A 15476-nucleotide genomic window follows, 5' to 3' on the forward strand; every position below is an offset into this window, starting at 1 on the left:
CCCCAAAACAGCTCCCGCAGTGTCAGCCCTGGGTGGGAGCAAGGGACAGACACGGATGCACGCACACATGCTCTCGTGCTCTCAGCTGCTCATCCAGCCCCTTTATCTGCAAGTGTTTTGTTTCAACAGCACAATTAATTTCTCACCCAGCCTCAGAAAGCCAGCCTGGGGCAAAAGGCCATCGGGACATTCAGAGCCAAGACCAAAGGCAGAAGCTCCTGCCACCAGGAGTGGTGAACACGGAGCATCGGAGGCTTCGCAGGGACAAGGGCAACGTAACCCGAGTGGAAGGAAGGATTTGATGTTACAAGAAGTGAATCATTGCAGAAAGCCATTGAGCCCCAGAAGTTCATGTCTATAGAAACGATGCAGAGAGGCTTTAGGGAGAAGGGAGTAGAGGATGGGACAGGAAGTTGGAGGGCAAGAAACAAGCCAGGGGTTTCCAACATGGTCCATGAGGGCCATGGCCTCAATCGAAGCCACATCTGAAAACTGGAAATAACGATTGCAGCAGAAGGCTGAAGAAGGAGAAAAGACAGGCAAAACTGAGTAGAAAATGGCACAAGGTGTTGCCTGGCAGGAGCAGAAAGCCTGGAAAAGGAAGTCTGGAGATCCAAGTCAGCCCAAGGTGCTCAGGTAAAGGCATCAGGTAAAAAAGACCCAATTTACTGTATCTGAAATGTTCAAAGTCTTTGACTGGAATTAGAGGCAGGCAGGTGGGAAGGGAGCTTGAGAGGATGCAGCCAGCCTAGGGCTCTCCCCTGGCACTGCCAAGACACCCTGGGGACAGGGATTCCCTCAGAACATGGGAGCCACGGAGCAAGGCTGAGGAGAAGCGGGAGCAGAGGGGCCTCTCCAGCTCTGCTTGCACCATCCTTCTCCCCAGCTGGACCCCCTGCTCCTTACCCTTCCCATCCCTTCTCCAGCCCCTCTGATACAAGTCAGCAGCCTGGAGCACACACCTGGCTTCCAACACAAGCCTAGACAGGATCTGCTGCATCCCCAGCTATTCCATCCCATTGGGATGGACTTTTCCTGCAGGGACAGGGGGAGCTCCACAGGAGCCTCTGCTGGGCAGAGGAGGGAGAAGCTCCCAGAGCAGGCAGCACATTCTTGGAAACCAGCCCTCCCCAGGGCATTGAGAAGGCAGTTAACTTACAACAATCTGGCTTTATTGGTGCAAAGGTTAAACTCTAAGGTGACTGGGAATATTCACAAGTACTGGCTGTCCAAGGTGAGGGGGCTCCTGCTGCAGTTTCCTGCTGGAGTTCAGTCTTCATGGATGTTGAAAAGCTTCGCCACTTCATTGAGGTCTTCATGCTCCTCCCCATCCTTGATGATCTGAGGGAAGGAAGGATGCATTAAAACCTGCAGGGAATCTAACCCACCAGTGCTATACATGGTCACCAGCCCAGGCCATGACCCCCTCAGGTCCTCCTGGAAGCTCTGCTGATGGCAATGCCAACCTGGGCAGCCACATACAGCAGCACGTTCTGCAGGCAACTGTACGTGGGATTCATCATCTGCCTGGAGGTAAAACCACCCCCTGACCCTGCAGGAGCTGCTGCTGATGTCTGGGTTTCCCTTTATATCTGGGCAGTGTAAGTGTCTTCAACAAGTGACTCCTCTCAGGTCTGAGAAGGTGAGCCAGGCTCTCTGAAGTGTCTTAGAGGAGCCAGGAAGAGTGGGCTAGAGCCAAAAACCTCTCCTTTAGACACAGGACTAAGAGGCCAAGGATCCTGCTGTGCCTGGCTCTCTGACTTAGAGGAAGGGCTGCCAGGAGAAGGAGGGAAAGGAGCCCCCTTTCCTGAGGACAGGAGAGTAACAAGACTAGACTGCACCATGAAAGCCTCAGATACCAATGGAAACGTCCAACATTAAGAAAGGCCACTTGGGACAGATCACCTGGGGACAGTCTGGAATCACAGTTTACTGAAATTCTCCAGAGATGGTACAAAATGACCTCAGGACAGCTGAGCTTACCTTGGGGGGTGGAGACAGACCAAGCCCCTGCTCAAGGCTGCTCCTACCCTGCCTGTCTGTGGCTGTCTCTAGGGTGACAGATGTTTAAGACTGTTTAAGACACTTGTACATTAGACAAAGTAGCAGAAAAATAGGACATTTCACTCTGATGCTCAGTCACGTGTGACTCCTGCCTGTACTCACCACAGACCTGGAATTTCAGCTGTGGACAGGCAAGGCTTGAAGCAGAAACCTGACTCGGGTTCTTCCTGTAGGAATTCTGAGCAAACATGCTGCAGAGCACAGGGATACCTCCCATAATTCACCCGAGACAGAGCTGCCACTGGACACTGCCCAGCTCTGCTCCAGACACAGCAGCTGCACCTACTTATCTTCCTTTTAAATGGGCAGATTGATTTTTCCACCAGAAAACCCCCAGCCCAGGCAAGCCCCAGAGCTCAGCACACCAGCCCTGGACTGACCTTCCGGGCAATGGGCATCCTGTTGAAGATGTTCCACAGGACAATTCCAACCACCACTTTCTCCCTGAGGTAGAAAATGACGCCTTTGCCATAATCTTCTCCTTGCTTTGGAACCTGAGGCGTCGGTGAAGAGCCTGGAGAAATGTGAACTTCTGAGGCTTCTGCTTCTGTTTCACTCTCGGATCGAATGCCCGTCCCTGGAGCAGAGGGAAGAGATCAAACCCAGCACAGACACGCAGGAGCTGCTGCCTCTGCTGGTGGGAGCAGCCTAAGGAGCAGGTTCTGCACGAGACTGAGGTGGGGTTTTCATGACTCATGTCCAGTGAGAAGGTTCAGTAACAGGAGAATGAAACAATCCTAATGTGAAGACAATTCCCAGTTTCCATCACCAAATGCCAAGGAGAGAAATCTCCATTTCTTCCAGGCAGCACATACCAAACGGACACGCTCAGATCCACACACCTGCTTTTGTGCAAACCCTGATCATGTTTCTGCTAGGGAGGAAATGAAGCCTCACTGGGAACAGAAGTTTTAATTTGGTAAATGAGTAAAAGTGATGTCTGCTTGGAGGAATGGTATGTTTTAACTGCATTTGAACATCAAAACCAGCCATTAAAGCGTGGTCTGGAGAAGAACAAAAAGATGGATGCCTCCTAGTGCTCTACAGTGGGATCAGAGGAGGACACACAGACCCTCCCACCCCCAGGGTGACCAGAGCCCACCTGACTGCTCCGTGGCACTCTTGGGAGTGTCTCTTGCAGTGGCTTTAGCAAAGACCCCGACCGTTGGCAGGCTGCTGTCCACCAGGCCGATGGCTTCGTACCCCACGTTAGGGCCCAGGTCGCTCCTGGGAAGGGAGCAGAAAAAAAGCATTTGTGGCATCAGGCAAGGCAGTTCCATCCAGCCTGATCTTTCATTCCCACTAAACAATTTGGATGTGGCTGCGTGTACATCACAACCTGCCTGGCCAGAATCCTCCAGCACAGACTGGGATTACTGATGGGAACAGCGGGAATGTGCCAGGTGAGCAGACCTGGCCCCCAGCAGAGCTCAGGGGGATCCTGCACATCCTGACACGGAGCCAGGGGAGCTCCTGCCGCTCGCCAGCTCTGCAGCACGGGGCAGGGAAGTGTCCCTCCTGAGAGCTGGCACAGCCCCACAGCCAACACCTGTCAGCAGAACAGGGGCAGCAACCCACAGCCCCAGTCGGAGCATCCTGATGGAAAACATCCAGCTGGGATGAAGGCTTCTGTGTCCTTTAACCCCCTCCTGGGTCCGCAGGTCATGCAGCACAGGCCAAGAGTTCAAGTAAGTGCCAGCAAGGCAGAAAAAATTAATTTTGAGGTGATTTCTCCAACATAAGTAAAACTCTTTTCCCTGTATTTAAACTCTTGCTAACTGAATTTCTGATCCTGAGCTAACAGGCCTTTTTTGTGGTTTTTCTGCTGGTTTGGTTTAAAAAGAACTTCCAAAAGACACAGCAGAACTGCCCATTTTCTCAGTACCTCTCTCTGGAAAGCAACAATCTTCCCCCTGTGCCCTGGGCTGCAGTGAGGGGCTGTCTCCAAAGCACCAGCTCAGGTGGTCAGCAAGGACACAGCTGAAACCAAGAGGCTGTGCTGGAGAACACCAGAGAATTCCAACAGGAGCTGCCCAGCTCAAGCTGTAAGGCAGCCTGCTCCTGGGAAGGGGCTGCTCTTTATTGCTACTTGCTTTGCTGAATGGGACTCACTGAGGGATCTGCAGGAAGGAAAAACATTTCAGAGAGGAGCAGGGAGCTCTCTAATGCCCTCTCATGCCCTGAGCTCCTGGGAACAAGAGGCTGTGGGAGGTGTGTGTGTAAGTAGCTTCACTGTGCTCAGGAAACAAACCCTCACAAGGTGAATCCTGTCCCAGCTCCTGCAACTTTGGCCAAAGAAGAAATGCCAGAAGAAGCCAAGGTTACCAGAACATGGACTGGTGCCAGTAGGGCTTTGCAGCTCCCGTCATGTTCTCTCCAGCCAGCCTCCCGCTGACCACGGCGTGGTCGTGGTGCTCCACGCGCCTCCGCCCCAGCTTGATGTCGTAGAAGCAGGCGGCGTCCCCGGCCTGAAACACACCCAGTCAGCACTGCCCCTCCACGCCAGCAGCTCCCAGGGACACACGCACCAGGTGTTGGGAAGAGAACCAAGTGGAACCAGGAGCAGAGCTGCTCTGATGAACCTCAAGCACCTCCACCACCTCCTTATCCCGCTCCCAGGCTGCACAAGTCCCAGTTTCCCAGCGTTTGCCACCGATCTTTGGGAAAATGAGAGCATCTAGCAGGTTCTTCCAGAGGACTCTGTCTCAACTCCCACCGAAGGGACTCTCACACAACAGCGTAACCTGTGCTATCTTTAGGTTACCCCAACTCCTCTTACACAGCATGAATATTCAAAACTCAGAGTGTGGTTCCCACAGCAACACAGCCTGCTGTGGTGCGTGAACAGGCTCCGGGGCTGCCGGCAGGATCTGAGCTACAGTTGCTCTCACACTTGCTATTTTCTGCCCCGTTCACCTACCAGGGGTAACCAGCCCCCACAGCTGGGTGTGTTCTGACTGCCCCAGCAGAGCCAGCAGACAGAACCTCCTCCGCTCGTACTCACCACCCAGATATTGGAGCGTGCCTGCAGCTCCGCGTTCACCCGGAACCCTCCAAAGTCAGAGTCCACCTCCAGCCCAGCAGACTTGGCCAGTTCCACGTTAGGCTCCAGCCCTACTGCAGCCACAATATGGTCCGTTTCCACCTGGTTGGGAATTCACAACTATTACCTTGATTCCCTCCATGCAAACCCTGCCTCTCCCCACTTTCATCTGTACCTTTCGTCCATCCTTCAGTTTAATCACCAGCCGGTTGCCCGAGACAGAGACAGCCTTGACCACAGCATTGGGCATCACCTTGACACCCTCTGGAAACAAGCAGAGGAAACATTAGTGCTTGCTTGGAGGAGACATGTCAGCGGGAGCAGGCACCTCTTGTGCAAGCCAGGGGAGGAGAGACCGCCTTAACTTGGCTGCATGTGTCAGCACAGGCTGGAGTGAAGCATGATGAGAAACCCAGCTAAAAAGTCTGGAAGAGCTACTGAAGTGACAATCAAAAGTACGTGTCTCGTATGATGAGAAGGTCACATCCAAAAGAACTCCCCCAGACAGGTTCTGAGGCACGAAGGACACGGAGTTGCCTCTTGCTCTGTCACAGCCAGACCCAGAGGTCTAACAAGGCAGCTTCCTCCACCAAGTAACCCAGACCTGGGGGTTGTCAGGCCCTGCAAGCTGCAGCCCCAAGGAGATCCCTCCTCCCTCCATCCCCACTCCACCTACAGGGAGATACTCTGCACTTCAAACAGCAAGTGGAGGAAAGTCAGAGACTGTGCTGCCTTTTCCAGCCGAGCAGCCCAGAGACCCATGGCCCTGGTGCCACCCAAGCTGCTCGAGCTGCAGCTCATTCTGCTCTGCAGGGGACCCCGAGGCACTGCTGACAGGACCAGCAGGGCTCTGCCTTCACAGGGAGGAGCAAGAGCAGCCACCAGCCTGTACCCCATGGCCCTGCCAGGGCAGGGGAGGAGCCCTCAGGGGCAGCTTCACCTTTTCTGACTTTCTCTGTCGTCCAGTTGCTCAGATATTCTGGCAAGACTCTGCCCATGTTGCCGTTCTCTGGAAACAGCTGAATCACCTCCAGGCCGCTGGTTCGTGCTGAAAGGAAAGCCAAGAGCAGCTGCTGACAACGCCCAGGCACAGCACAGGCTGCAGGACACAAGCACGGGCTTCATCCCAGGAGCTTGACAGAAGTTTCCAAACCCAGGAGTTCTAGCTCCCAGCTGTTCCAGAGGAGTCACAAGTGACTGTGTCACACACACCTGCCAGCTCTGGGGTCCAGGCAGCAGATGCCCAGGTAAAACACTTGGTACTTGGGAGAAAATTTCCCTTGTTAGAAAAATGACCAGCAGGGCTCTACTCAAAAAGCTGCCTGCACTTTACAGCAAGAGTCCAGTTGTTTGTAACCTCTTTGAAATAACAGTTTTGGGGTGGTTTTCAGTACTGAGAAAGAAAATATAACTTTTTACAGGGCGGAATGACTCTGCAACACACACTGGTGTGCAGAGCTTCCAGGCAGCCTCGCTTAAAAAACCCTTTTTTGGTCAGGGGCTGCTTGACAGATGATGGGAGGGAGAATGTAAGGCCAGGTCAGGCTACACAGCCAACCAAACACCTGCATTTTGAGGGCTGTTTCAGGCAAACCTCAGGTCTGTGCAAAAAATCAGCAGCTGGGGAGTGAAAAAAAGGTTTGTAGTGTCAGGCTGCTTACTTTTCAGGTCCAAGACTGGTGCCTGCAGAAGCACACTCACCTCTTCTCCCTAGGGCACAGGCCAGCTCACTGCCAAGAAAACCACCACCAATAATTGTGATGGACTTGACTTCTCTTGAAATCTTCTCCAGACTTCTGAAGTCCTCAATCTGAAAGAAGATTTATTCCCATTTCAAATATCGTCCAACTCAAGTGGCAGCAGCAGATGTTTTACTCCAGTTTCCCCCTCTGGAACAAGAGCAACTCTCTCCCAGCAGAAGGGCAGTCAGGCTGCTCCTCCCTGTTGCAGCACCGGGGCGTTACCTTTCGGAACAGCGTCAGCCTCCTCTGCACATCCTTCCCTGCTCTCTCGATGGCAGGCAGGTTCCTTGGGGTGCCACCTGGGGGTGAGGGCAGAGGGAGGGACTGGTCATACCCTGGCCATGCCACTGGCTGTCCCAGCTGGCTTGGATCTGGCCTGTGCTTTCCACACTGCTCCAATGTGCCCTATTCCCTGTTCTGCTGGGGTCTCTAACAGGACAGACCTTCTGTGTGAGCAGCAGGTGACCCCACAGCCTCCCAGAGACACTTGTGGCAGTCACCCTGCTGCTCTGGCTGGGAACAGCCAGCTCTGCCTGCTGCTGCTGCAGGGAGCATTTGAAGAGCTGCCCTGGTCAGGGAGCCTTTACTGAAAGCTCCTTTTCCTCTTTTCCTGCTGATTTTCACAGGGTAAAACTTCCTTCCAATACCTGAAAGAAGGCTGGGGAAGAGCTGTTCACAAGGGCATGTAACAATAGAACAAGGGGTAATGGTTTTAAGCTAGAAGAGGGCAGATTCAGGTTGGACATTAGGAAAAAGTTCTTTACTATGAGGGTGGTGGATCACTGGAACAGACTGCCTAGAGAGGTGCTGGAGGTCCCATCCCTGGAGACATTCAAGGTCAGGCTTAATGGGGCTTTGAGCAATGTTCTAGTTGGAGATGTCCCTGCTTATGGTAGGGGAGTTGGACTAGATGACCTTTAGAGGTCCCTTCCAACCCAAGGCATTCTATGATTCTAAATTCTGGTGAGGCCAGTGAAATTAGGGCTGTCCTTTGTGTGCCTGCTCTGCCAGGTGTCTGCCATACTGCAGCCCCTTCCTTGTCAGATAGATGCCACAGAAATAAAAAGCCTGGCACAAGACAAGGAGAAAAAAACCCAACAACTTACCAGTGGCAATGAGACATTTGTCATAGGATATCTGGGTGCCATCGTTGAGTTTCACTGTGTTGCCTCTAACATCCATGTGCACAACCTGCAAATGTAAACAAGCAGGAGAGCTCAAGGCACTGCAGGCTGCTCAAGTTAAAATGCACTGACTAGTAGTTAGAGAAGCAAACCTGGAAGTAACATTTTCCCACCTTTAAGTTTGGTGGGGGGGTGGAAAGGGAGAAGGAAGAGGCCCAGAGGTAGGAATTGAGACAGATTCCTTGGCAGCCAGCATAGTTCAGGTTGGTCTTGCCAGGATCTGAGTCCGAGATGGACTCAGGCACCTAGTGCAGCTCAGCAGTAAGAGGAGTCACTGAAATCTCATTTCAGCAAGACATGGCAACTGAGGGAGCAAAGACATTAGAGGCTTCCCCATCGCTGTCCACTTCCCTGCTGCCTCTGCACAGTGATCTTGCTCTTGCTCACCTCACACCCCCTGCTCGGACCACTCTACTCTCCTTCCTCACACTCTGAGATCCCCAGCCTAGTTCCCAGTTTGTCACACCCTGTCTCTAAGCTCCACCTATGCTTGTCCTGTGCCCAGACTCTAAAGTGAGCCTCTCTCCTTCCTCATCTTCCCTCAGCTCACTATTCCTTACGGCTTCTCCTGTGGTCAGACCTCACCCACGCTGCCCTGCAGATCAGCATAGCCCAGCCATCCTGCTCCTTGGCTGTTTGGATTCCACCTGGGAGAGGAAGTGCTTGGGAAGGGCTGTGTGGGGCAGGGCTGGACCCACCTTCTTGCCACAGAGAACTGCCACTCCTCCGTTCTCCACAGAAGGCAGGTCGCGGACGGGCACATAAAACGACGGCGGCTGGAAATAGATACTGAGAAAAACTCCATTAGCAACGGGCTCCACCTCCTCTGTGGGACCAGTCTGACCACCACCAGCATCTCACCCACCACTCTTCTGTGTTCCTGCCCCCCAGTGACACCCACCTCCTCTCCTTGCCGTTCCACTGCTTGAACCGCAGCGTCTCTGTCACGTTGGGATCATCTGAGAACCAGAGCTCTTTGGAAAGAGGTGGACGCATGTAGGGCAGGGCAGGATCCTCAGACACAATCAGCACCTTTCAGGGGTCAGGAAGCACGTGAGCTGCACGGAAGGCAGAGGCAGGGCAGAGGCCCCGGGGCAGGGCAGAGGCCCCGGGGCAGGGCAGAGGCCCTGGGGCAGGGCAGTGACCCGCAGCGCTGGGCTCTGCGGGGCAGCTCTTACCCGCGCCCCGGGGTCCCGTGCCCGGATGGATCTGGCAGCAGCAAAAGCAGCAGTTCCTCCACCAATCAGCAGGAAGGGAACGTGGGATGGGACCTCGGGATGAGCCCCTGGAGCTGCGGATGACACAGGACAGGTCAGTACAGACACAGCTCTCCTGGCCCCAGGGAATGGTCACCAGGGGCCTTCACACGCAGGCTTCCCGTGGCAACCTGCCCTTCAGGAACCTTCTCCTCCCTCCTCTCCACCCCAACACACTCTCTAGGAACCCTGCTGCTGCTGCAGTCAAACCTGGCTCCTGCATCAATCCAACTGTCACACTTCAGTGTGTGTTTGTTTCTCAGCTAGACCTGAGCCCCATGGCCAGGTCTGGAACAGGCCAGTAGCACAGCTTTTACCTGGTGGCTCCAGCTCCTCTGCCACAGATCTGCTTTCCTCTGGTTTCAGATGCCAGGAGATGCCAATGACAATGATTGACATAACAAGCCCAAAATGCCACTATTTGGACAACCCCTTAAGGCATTTCAAGCCTCACTCTGAACAGGTGCTGCTTGTCCAGCTGACTCTCAAAGAGCTTAATTTCATAAACCCATCTGTTTAAGAACACTACACAGCTGAGAGAAGGGGCTGCAAAGCCCAAGAGCTACAGGGTTAATTTCCAGCATCCAATACACAATTCCTGAGGCTTCAGGATATTCTGTGTACGGCAGATTTGGGATGGCAACATCATGCTTGGCCTCTGCTCCAGCCAGAGAACACCCTGGAGTCTGACAGCAAGTGACTGTTTGCTGAGCTAGCAAGGGGGACACAGCCAAAAGCTCATCCAGCACACCAGGAGGACTTACAGCCTGGGTGTCATTCAAATTGGAAAACAATTTCCAGAATTCTCTGGACAATACAAAGTGCAGTGTTGGATCCAGCTGCACGTCTCCTTGAAGAACACAAAGCAACTTGTGAGCAAGACCAAAACTCTGCACTGGCCATCCTCTGAGCACTTCATAAGGAAGGGAAGTTCCCTAAAATGCCAAGGCATGTTTTCCTGTGACTGTATTGTGAAGGGAGAGCATTCCCTGAGCTCCCACCAGAGCAGCTCCTCCCACCTGCAGGTCCTGTTTCTGAGCAGCCTGCAGTGAAACCCTGTGTAGGAATGGAAGGGTGAGATCAGTGTCACCCTCAAGACTCAACTGCTGTGCCTCGAGAAGCAGCACGTGCATCTGGAAGAGAAGACCCCAGCTTAGCTGGGTGAAGCACAGGCTGCCACGGACCCTGCAGAGCAGGGATGAGACCACAGGATGCAGCAGCTCCAGGACAAAGGGACAGGGCCTCCAGAAACACAGGCTGACCCAGAGCTCTGCTGCAGCGCTGGGCGCTCGCTCCCCATCCTCAGCCCTGACGAACGTGCTTGACCCTGTCCCTCCCAGCACAGCAGAAGGGACAGCCCTTCTCTTGGCTTGCTAGTGGAGTGTCACCACACACCCACCTGCTGTGACCCAGAGCCCTGGTTATTGTGGAACAGATCCTCACACACAGCAGCCTGAGGCTTCTGACATTAAACGAGCCCTTCAGTGCATGACCTGTGGCTCTCACACCACCTGTCAAGCATCATGGACACCCTCACCAGCTGTCCCCATTCCTGCCTCTACACGTGGCCCAGCCCACATCATCCCTTGGGAATGGCAGCGTCACTGCCAAAGGCAGGGCTGGCACTTTCCCTCCTTTTCTCCCAGAGGCACAGAAAGGAGCCCCAGAGCCAGGCTGCTCCTTCCTCAGCATCATCAGTGCAGCAGGGCCCTGCTCGGGGTCAGGCAGAGCCGGCACCAGCTCCCATGCTGGGAAGAGATGGGAATTCACAAGCAACATGCCCAAGAAGTGACAATGCTGTGGTGCTACTCTGTGTTTCCTGAAGGTCTGTCCCATTTGCTCCAGAGCTCCCAAGGTAGCAGTGTTTGAAAGCCAGCCCCAGGCCCGGGTGGGCACCCACCGGAGGGAGAGGATCCATCCTCCTGAGACCGTGTGGTGATGTTGGTGACACGGCTGGTGAACCGCTCTTTGTTCTCCCGCAGTGTCTTGTACACCTGGAGACAGACACAGAGAGATTCACCCTGTGCACCTCCTGCAGCACCAGGGCACCAGCCTGCTTCTACCCCCGGCAGGCTCGTGTCACAGAGTCATTAAGGTTGGAAAAGACCTTGAAGATCATCAAGTCCACCCGCAGCCCAACACCCCATCCTTCCTGCTTGCTCTGAAAAGCCACCTGCTTTCAAGCAGATGGACCACAAAACACCTCAGGGAAAACAAGTGCCCAGGGAGGTGTGTATGTAGAGCTGCAAGGGGAGTGCACACGGAACAAGGTCTGCTCTGCCATGGTCTGGTGGATCTCAGCTGGCTTCCATAAGCGAGCACCCAACCTCTCAGCAGATGTCTGGGCTGCAGAGGAAACAGGCAGACTGAGAGGCAGTCCCAGCCCCACAGCTGCAGACTGGGGCAGGCACAACCACGGGCTGCAGGAAAGGAGGAGGAATGCTAGGCAAAGAGCCCAGAGCAGCCGGACAGAGCAAGCAAACCACCTGGCTGGCTTTCCTTAGGCCAGGAGTTAGAGGCGTGACGTCAGCAGCACAGCGTGACGTCAGCAGCACAGTGTGATGTCAGCAGCACAGTGTGATGTCAGCAGCACAGCGTGACGTCAGCAGCCTGCATGTCTACGTCAGAGCCCAGCAGGGCCTGGTGAACAGCCTGTCCAACCCAGGATGCAGCACCAGCCCAGCCTGCAGGCTCGGGGGAACAGCCCGCAGGCCCCGAGGTGCTGGCAGCTTGTGGCAGGGGGTGTGTCCCCCGGGATCATGGATTAGAGGGAAGCAAACTGTTTTTCCCAGGCAAAACCCAGCCTTGCTGGTAATCCACATCACATGGGCACATGAGCCTCCACTGTGCATTGTTTATAAAAGAGGGAAAGAAACCTGTCAAGTCAGGCTGGAACAAACACCATCCACTGACTGCGTTTGGTCTGTCAAAGAATATCAGAAGTGGGACATTTCCAGTGAGAAAGAAAAGGCTCCTCAATGTAAAGGCAGGACAGGCAAGGCTGCAGCTGGTGCCAGACCAGGCACGGCCAGCTCCCCCCATGTTGTGGCATCCAAACTGGGTCTGAACACTTCATTCCTCCAGGGAACTGGAACTCGGGACTCCCCAAACACCCTGCACTGCACCCACCCCCAGGCTCGGGTGTTTTATAACACAGCCAATTGTCTCAGACAAGAGCTGAGGAACTGAATGCCAGGCATCAACAAGAGCACATCCAGGGAACAGTGTCAAAAATACCAGAAAACAAGAGCTCACCAGTGTGGAACAGAACAAAGGTATTTTTAAAACCTTTTGCTTGAACACAGAAAAGTCAAGGTTAACAGAACCACCTCTGGCTTTGCAAGCAGACCTGGGCAGGTTTTAAGCAAGTCCAAAGGGCAGCAAATTAAATCTGATCCCTCAAGAAAAACAACTGTTATATAGATGGGAAAAAAACCCAGTTCAGGTCTTCAGGATACATTTTCCAAAGGGACAATGCCAGGATCTCTCTAGTCAGAAGCAGAGTTGTGCTCTGCCAGCCAACAGGGGGTATGTCAGCATCCTGCTCTGAAGCAAAGGGGTGGATCGTGCCCTTGCTTGGTATGCCAGCATGGCTGAACCCAGGACAGATGTGCTAATTCATGGGTGCCTTCCTGGTTACAAATCGAAGGTGGCCAGTTTGGGGGCTAAGTTTATTTAAGGTGGAAATGTTCATTCTAAGGCAGGTTTGTTGTGGGTTTTTTTCCTCACTGTTTGAGAAGATCAAATTTGTAAAATTAAATGACTTGACAAGGTCCCTCAGAGTTACTGATCAGAGCCCAGGGAGCAGAAAGATGGTTTAGCTGAAGCAAATGGCCACCAGGGTATGACACAGGGAAAGGTGCCCTCCCTCCCTTCCCCCCTCCCAACCCACTCCCCACTTAACACACACTGATGAAGTGTCTTACATAGGCTCCTGTCCCAGTGACTGTTCCTCCTACAATTAAGTACAGCAAGAGGTTGCTGCCAGCTTTGCCAGGAACACCTGAGGACGCCAAGGATCTAGAAGGGCATCTGAGCTGAGGGCACTGCAAAGCTGCAGGTGAAGACAGGCAAGGAGAGAGAAGAGAGGGAAGGAGCTGAATATTAAGAAGGACTCTTGATTAAGCAGGTCTTGGGAAAAGCAGGATGTGCTTTGCAATTTCAGTCACCTTCTTTGTCAGAAAGAGCACAGCAGGGCACAGTAAGGAATATTTAAAGGGCACAGGAAAAGGCTTTTCCTCCCTGCACTGATCTGAATTAGATTTATTTCCCAGGAGCCTTCAGTGTGGGAATTGTTTCGTTAGGAGAAAACCAGGACTTGGAACTTTTTAATGAGTATGATCCTCTAGGACAAGGAATTTTGAAGCCAAGGTTTGTGTGATGTAAGCTCAGGGCCTGCCCACTCCCAGGTGACACTGCAACTCTTCAGCTGCCTGGGAATGGGATTTACTGGGGCTGGGAAGTTTACCCCTTGGAGTGGGACACCAAAGGATGCTCAGCAGCATGGGGCTGAGGTGGTGTGTTCACACAAGCTTAACACTGAGGGCTGGGATTAGGATTTGGCCAGGAATGGGATACACTATCCACCTCCCTCTGGGCTACACACCAAGTACCAGACAACAGGCCTGCACCTGGCCACAGCATGGGAAAAAAAGAAAAAGCCTTCCTAATGAAAAACACAAAAGGTAACTGAAATTACAGCTAAAAAAATAAATGATCATAAGAAGTTAATTTCCAGCCAGCTCAGTTAGCTCCCCTTGAAGTTTTCTGAAGGAGGAAAGAGCTACAGAGATGAAAAGGTAAATCAAGTTAGCTGAGGTACAGCAAAGGCTTGAGAGGAGAGGTTGGGTTGCAGCTTCTCCCCAGGAACCACCTTTCTACTTACATAGGCACCCGCTCCTAAGGTGGACAAGCCCACAATAAGGACAAAAACAGAACTATCTCCTTTGCCCCCGGGCACACCAGCACTAGCCACTTGTCTGCTCAGCTGCAGTTCTAGGGGAACCTTCCAGCGCTGCAACAAGTTGCCTGAGGAACACAATTTATTAGAGAAAAAAAAACAACAACAAAACAGAACACAAAAAGACTGTCAATGCCAAGTTAGGTTCTGAAACACAGAGACCAAGTCAGTTCTGAGGCTGAGCTGCTCCCAGCACCACATCTGAGGGACTGCAGGGAGTTACCCTCTGCCACAACACAGGGCTCCAGGCAATTGTGGGCACCAAAAACATCTGCAAGATCAAAGGGTAACTGAACTAATTAATAGCAGGAACGACCTATGAGGAAGCTAGGACGGCTGCAGGAGCCTTCAAGCCATGTATGGCTGAGGGAGCACATCAGAGACACCCTTCCTCAGGCTCCTGCTGTGGGGGCTGCTGCCCTTTGCTCCTCCCTGCGCCAGCACAGACCCACGGAGCCTCCTCCGGCCCAGCAGGAGCCCCGGGGGGCGTGCGAAGGGGCTGCGGGGGGGGGGTGTGTGTCTGTCACGGCGTCCCCGCAACCACCGGAGGGAAACCGTGACAGACACCCGCCCCCCCCGCAGCCACCGGCATCCCAATGGACACAAATATGCCAAACCGCTCCCGGTAAGTGATGGTTTCCCAGCACAGAGCCGCTTTCCCGCCCGTTCCCGGGAGCGGAGCACCTGCACGCCCCGCCCTCCCGCACACCTCCCGCTGCGCGGCCCGGCCGGCCCCAAGGGCAGAGCGATGCCCTGCCCCGGTTCCTCGGGTGAGAGTCACGGGTTGGGCAGGGCCTGGCAGCGCCGCCCCGGTCTCGCTGCCCGGCTAAAATCAGCCCCCGGTGCAGAACCCCGGTTCCCGCCGCGGCCTGTCCCCCCCGGCCCGGTGGGGAGGGGGCTCTGGGTTGCACCGGGCCGCTCCGCCCCAGCACACAGTCCCGGTTCGGCGGGAAGGGGAGGAAACCAGAGGCAGGGGTCCCGCCCGCCGCCCCCACGGAACCCCGGGCCTGTCACACCGGCAGGGCCCCGCCGGCCCCGCGCCGAGGGAGATCGAGATCGGCCCCGGCCCCGACTCACCGGCGGCTGCGCGGCCCCGCGGCGCGGGGCTGAGGGGCCGCAGGGTCCGCGCCAGGCCCCCCGCGGCGGCCACGCTGCAGCGGAACATGTCGCCGGTCGCCACAGGCCGGCCCCGCCGGTCCGGCCCCGCCGCTCGCACCGCGCATGCGC

The 15476-nt window shown here is 54.5% G+C and overlaps 1 protein-coding gene across 3 annotated transcripts; it reads right to left on the reverse strand.

Moving 5' to 3' along the window:
• Positions 1 to 1155: 1155 nt before the first annotated feature.
• Positions 1156 to 15470, reverse strand: AIFM1 (apoptosis inducing factor mitochondria associated 1). Of its 3 annotated transcripts, none has more exons than XM_051630187.1 (16): positions 15327 to 15470; positions 13216 to 13343; positions 11190 to 11283; positions 9212 to 9324; positions 8935 to 9065; positions 8732 to 8822; positions 7956 to 8040; positions 7072 to 7148; positions 6809 to 6917; positions 6048 to 6155; positions 5283 to 5371; positions 5069 to 5209; positions 4390 to 4532; positions 3167 to 3291; positions 2445 to 2641; positions 1156 to 1341 (listed from the first exon to the last, which is right to left on the reverse strand). In XM_051630187.1, the coding sequence occupies exons 1-16, from the start codon at positions 15412 to 15414 to the stop codon at positions 1270 to 1272; spliced, it is 1791 nt and encodes a 596-aa protein (XP_051486147.1). In that variant the 5' UTR covers positions 15415 to 15470; the 3' UTR covers positions 1156 to 1269. The 3 variants fall into 3 exon arrangements, with proteins under 3 accessions (XP_051486147.1, XP_051486146.1, XP_051486149.1); XM_051630186.1 differs by lacking the exon at positions 13216 to 13343 and adding an exon at positions 14175 to 14317; XM_051630189.1 differs by lacking the exon at positions 15327 to 15470 and having other exon boundaries at positions 13216 to 14147.
• Between the last annotated feature and the right edge of the window lie 6 nt (positions 15471 to 15476).

This window comes from Apus apus, chromosome 12, assembly GCF_020740795.1.
Source record: "Apus apus isolate bApuApu2 chromosome 12, bApuApu2.pri.cur, whole genome shotgun sequence".
Classification (NCBI taxonomy): domain Eukaryota; kingdom Metazoa; phylum Chordata; class Aves; order Apodiformes; family Apodidae; genus Apus; species Apus apus.

Coding starts and splice junctions, on each gene's coding strand:
- AIFM1 (XM_051630186.1), bottom strand. CDS start 15,414: ATGTTCCGCTGCAGCGTGGCCGCCGCGGGGGGCCTGGCGCGGACCCTG. Junction 8,823..8,934: donor TGGAACGGCAAGGAGAGGAG/GTGGGTGTCACT, acceptor AGTTTTTCTCAG/TATCTATTTCCAGCCGCCGT. Junction 2,642..3,166: donor GAGTGCCACGGAGCAGTCAG/GTGGGCTCTGGT, acceptor CCTCTGCTCCAG/GGACGGGCATTCGATCCGAG.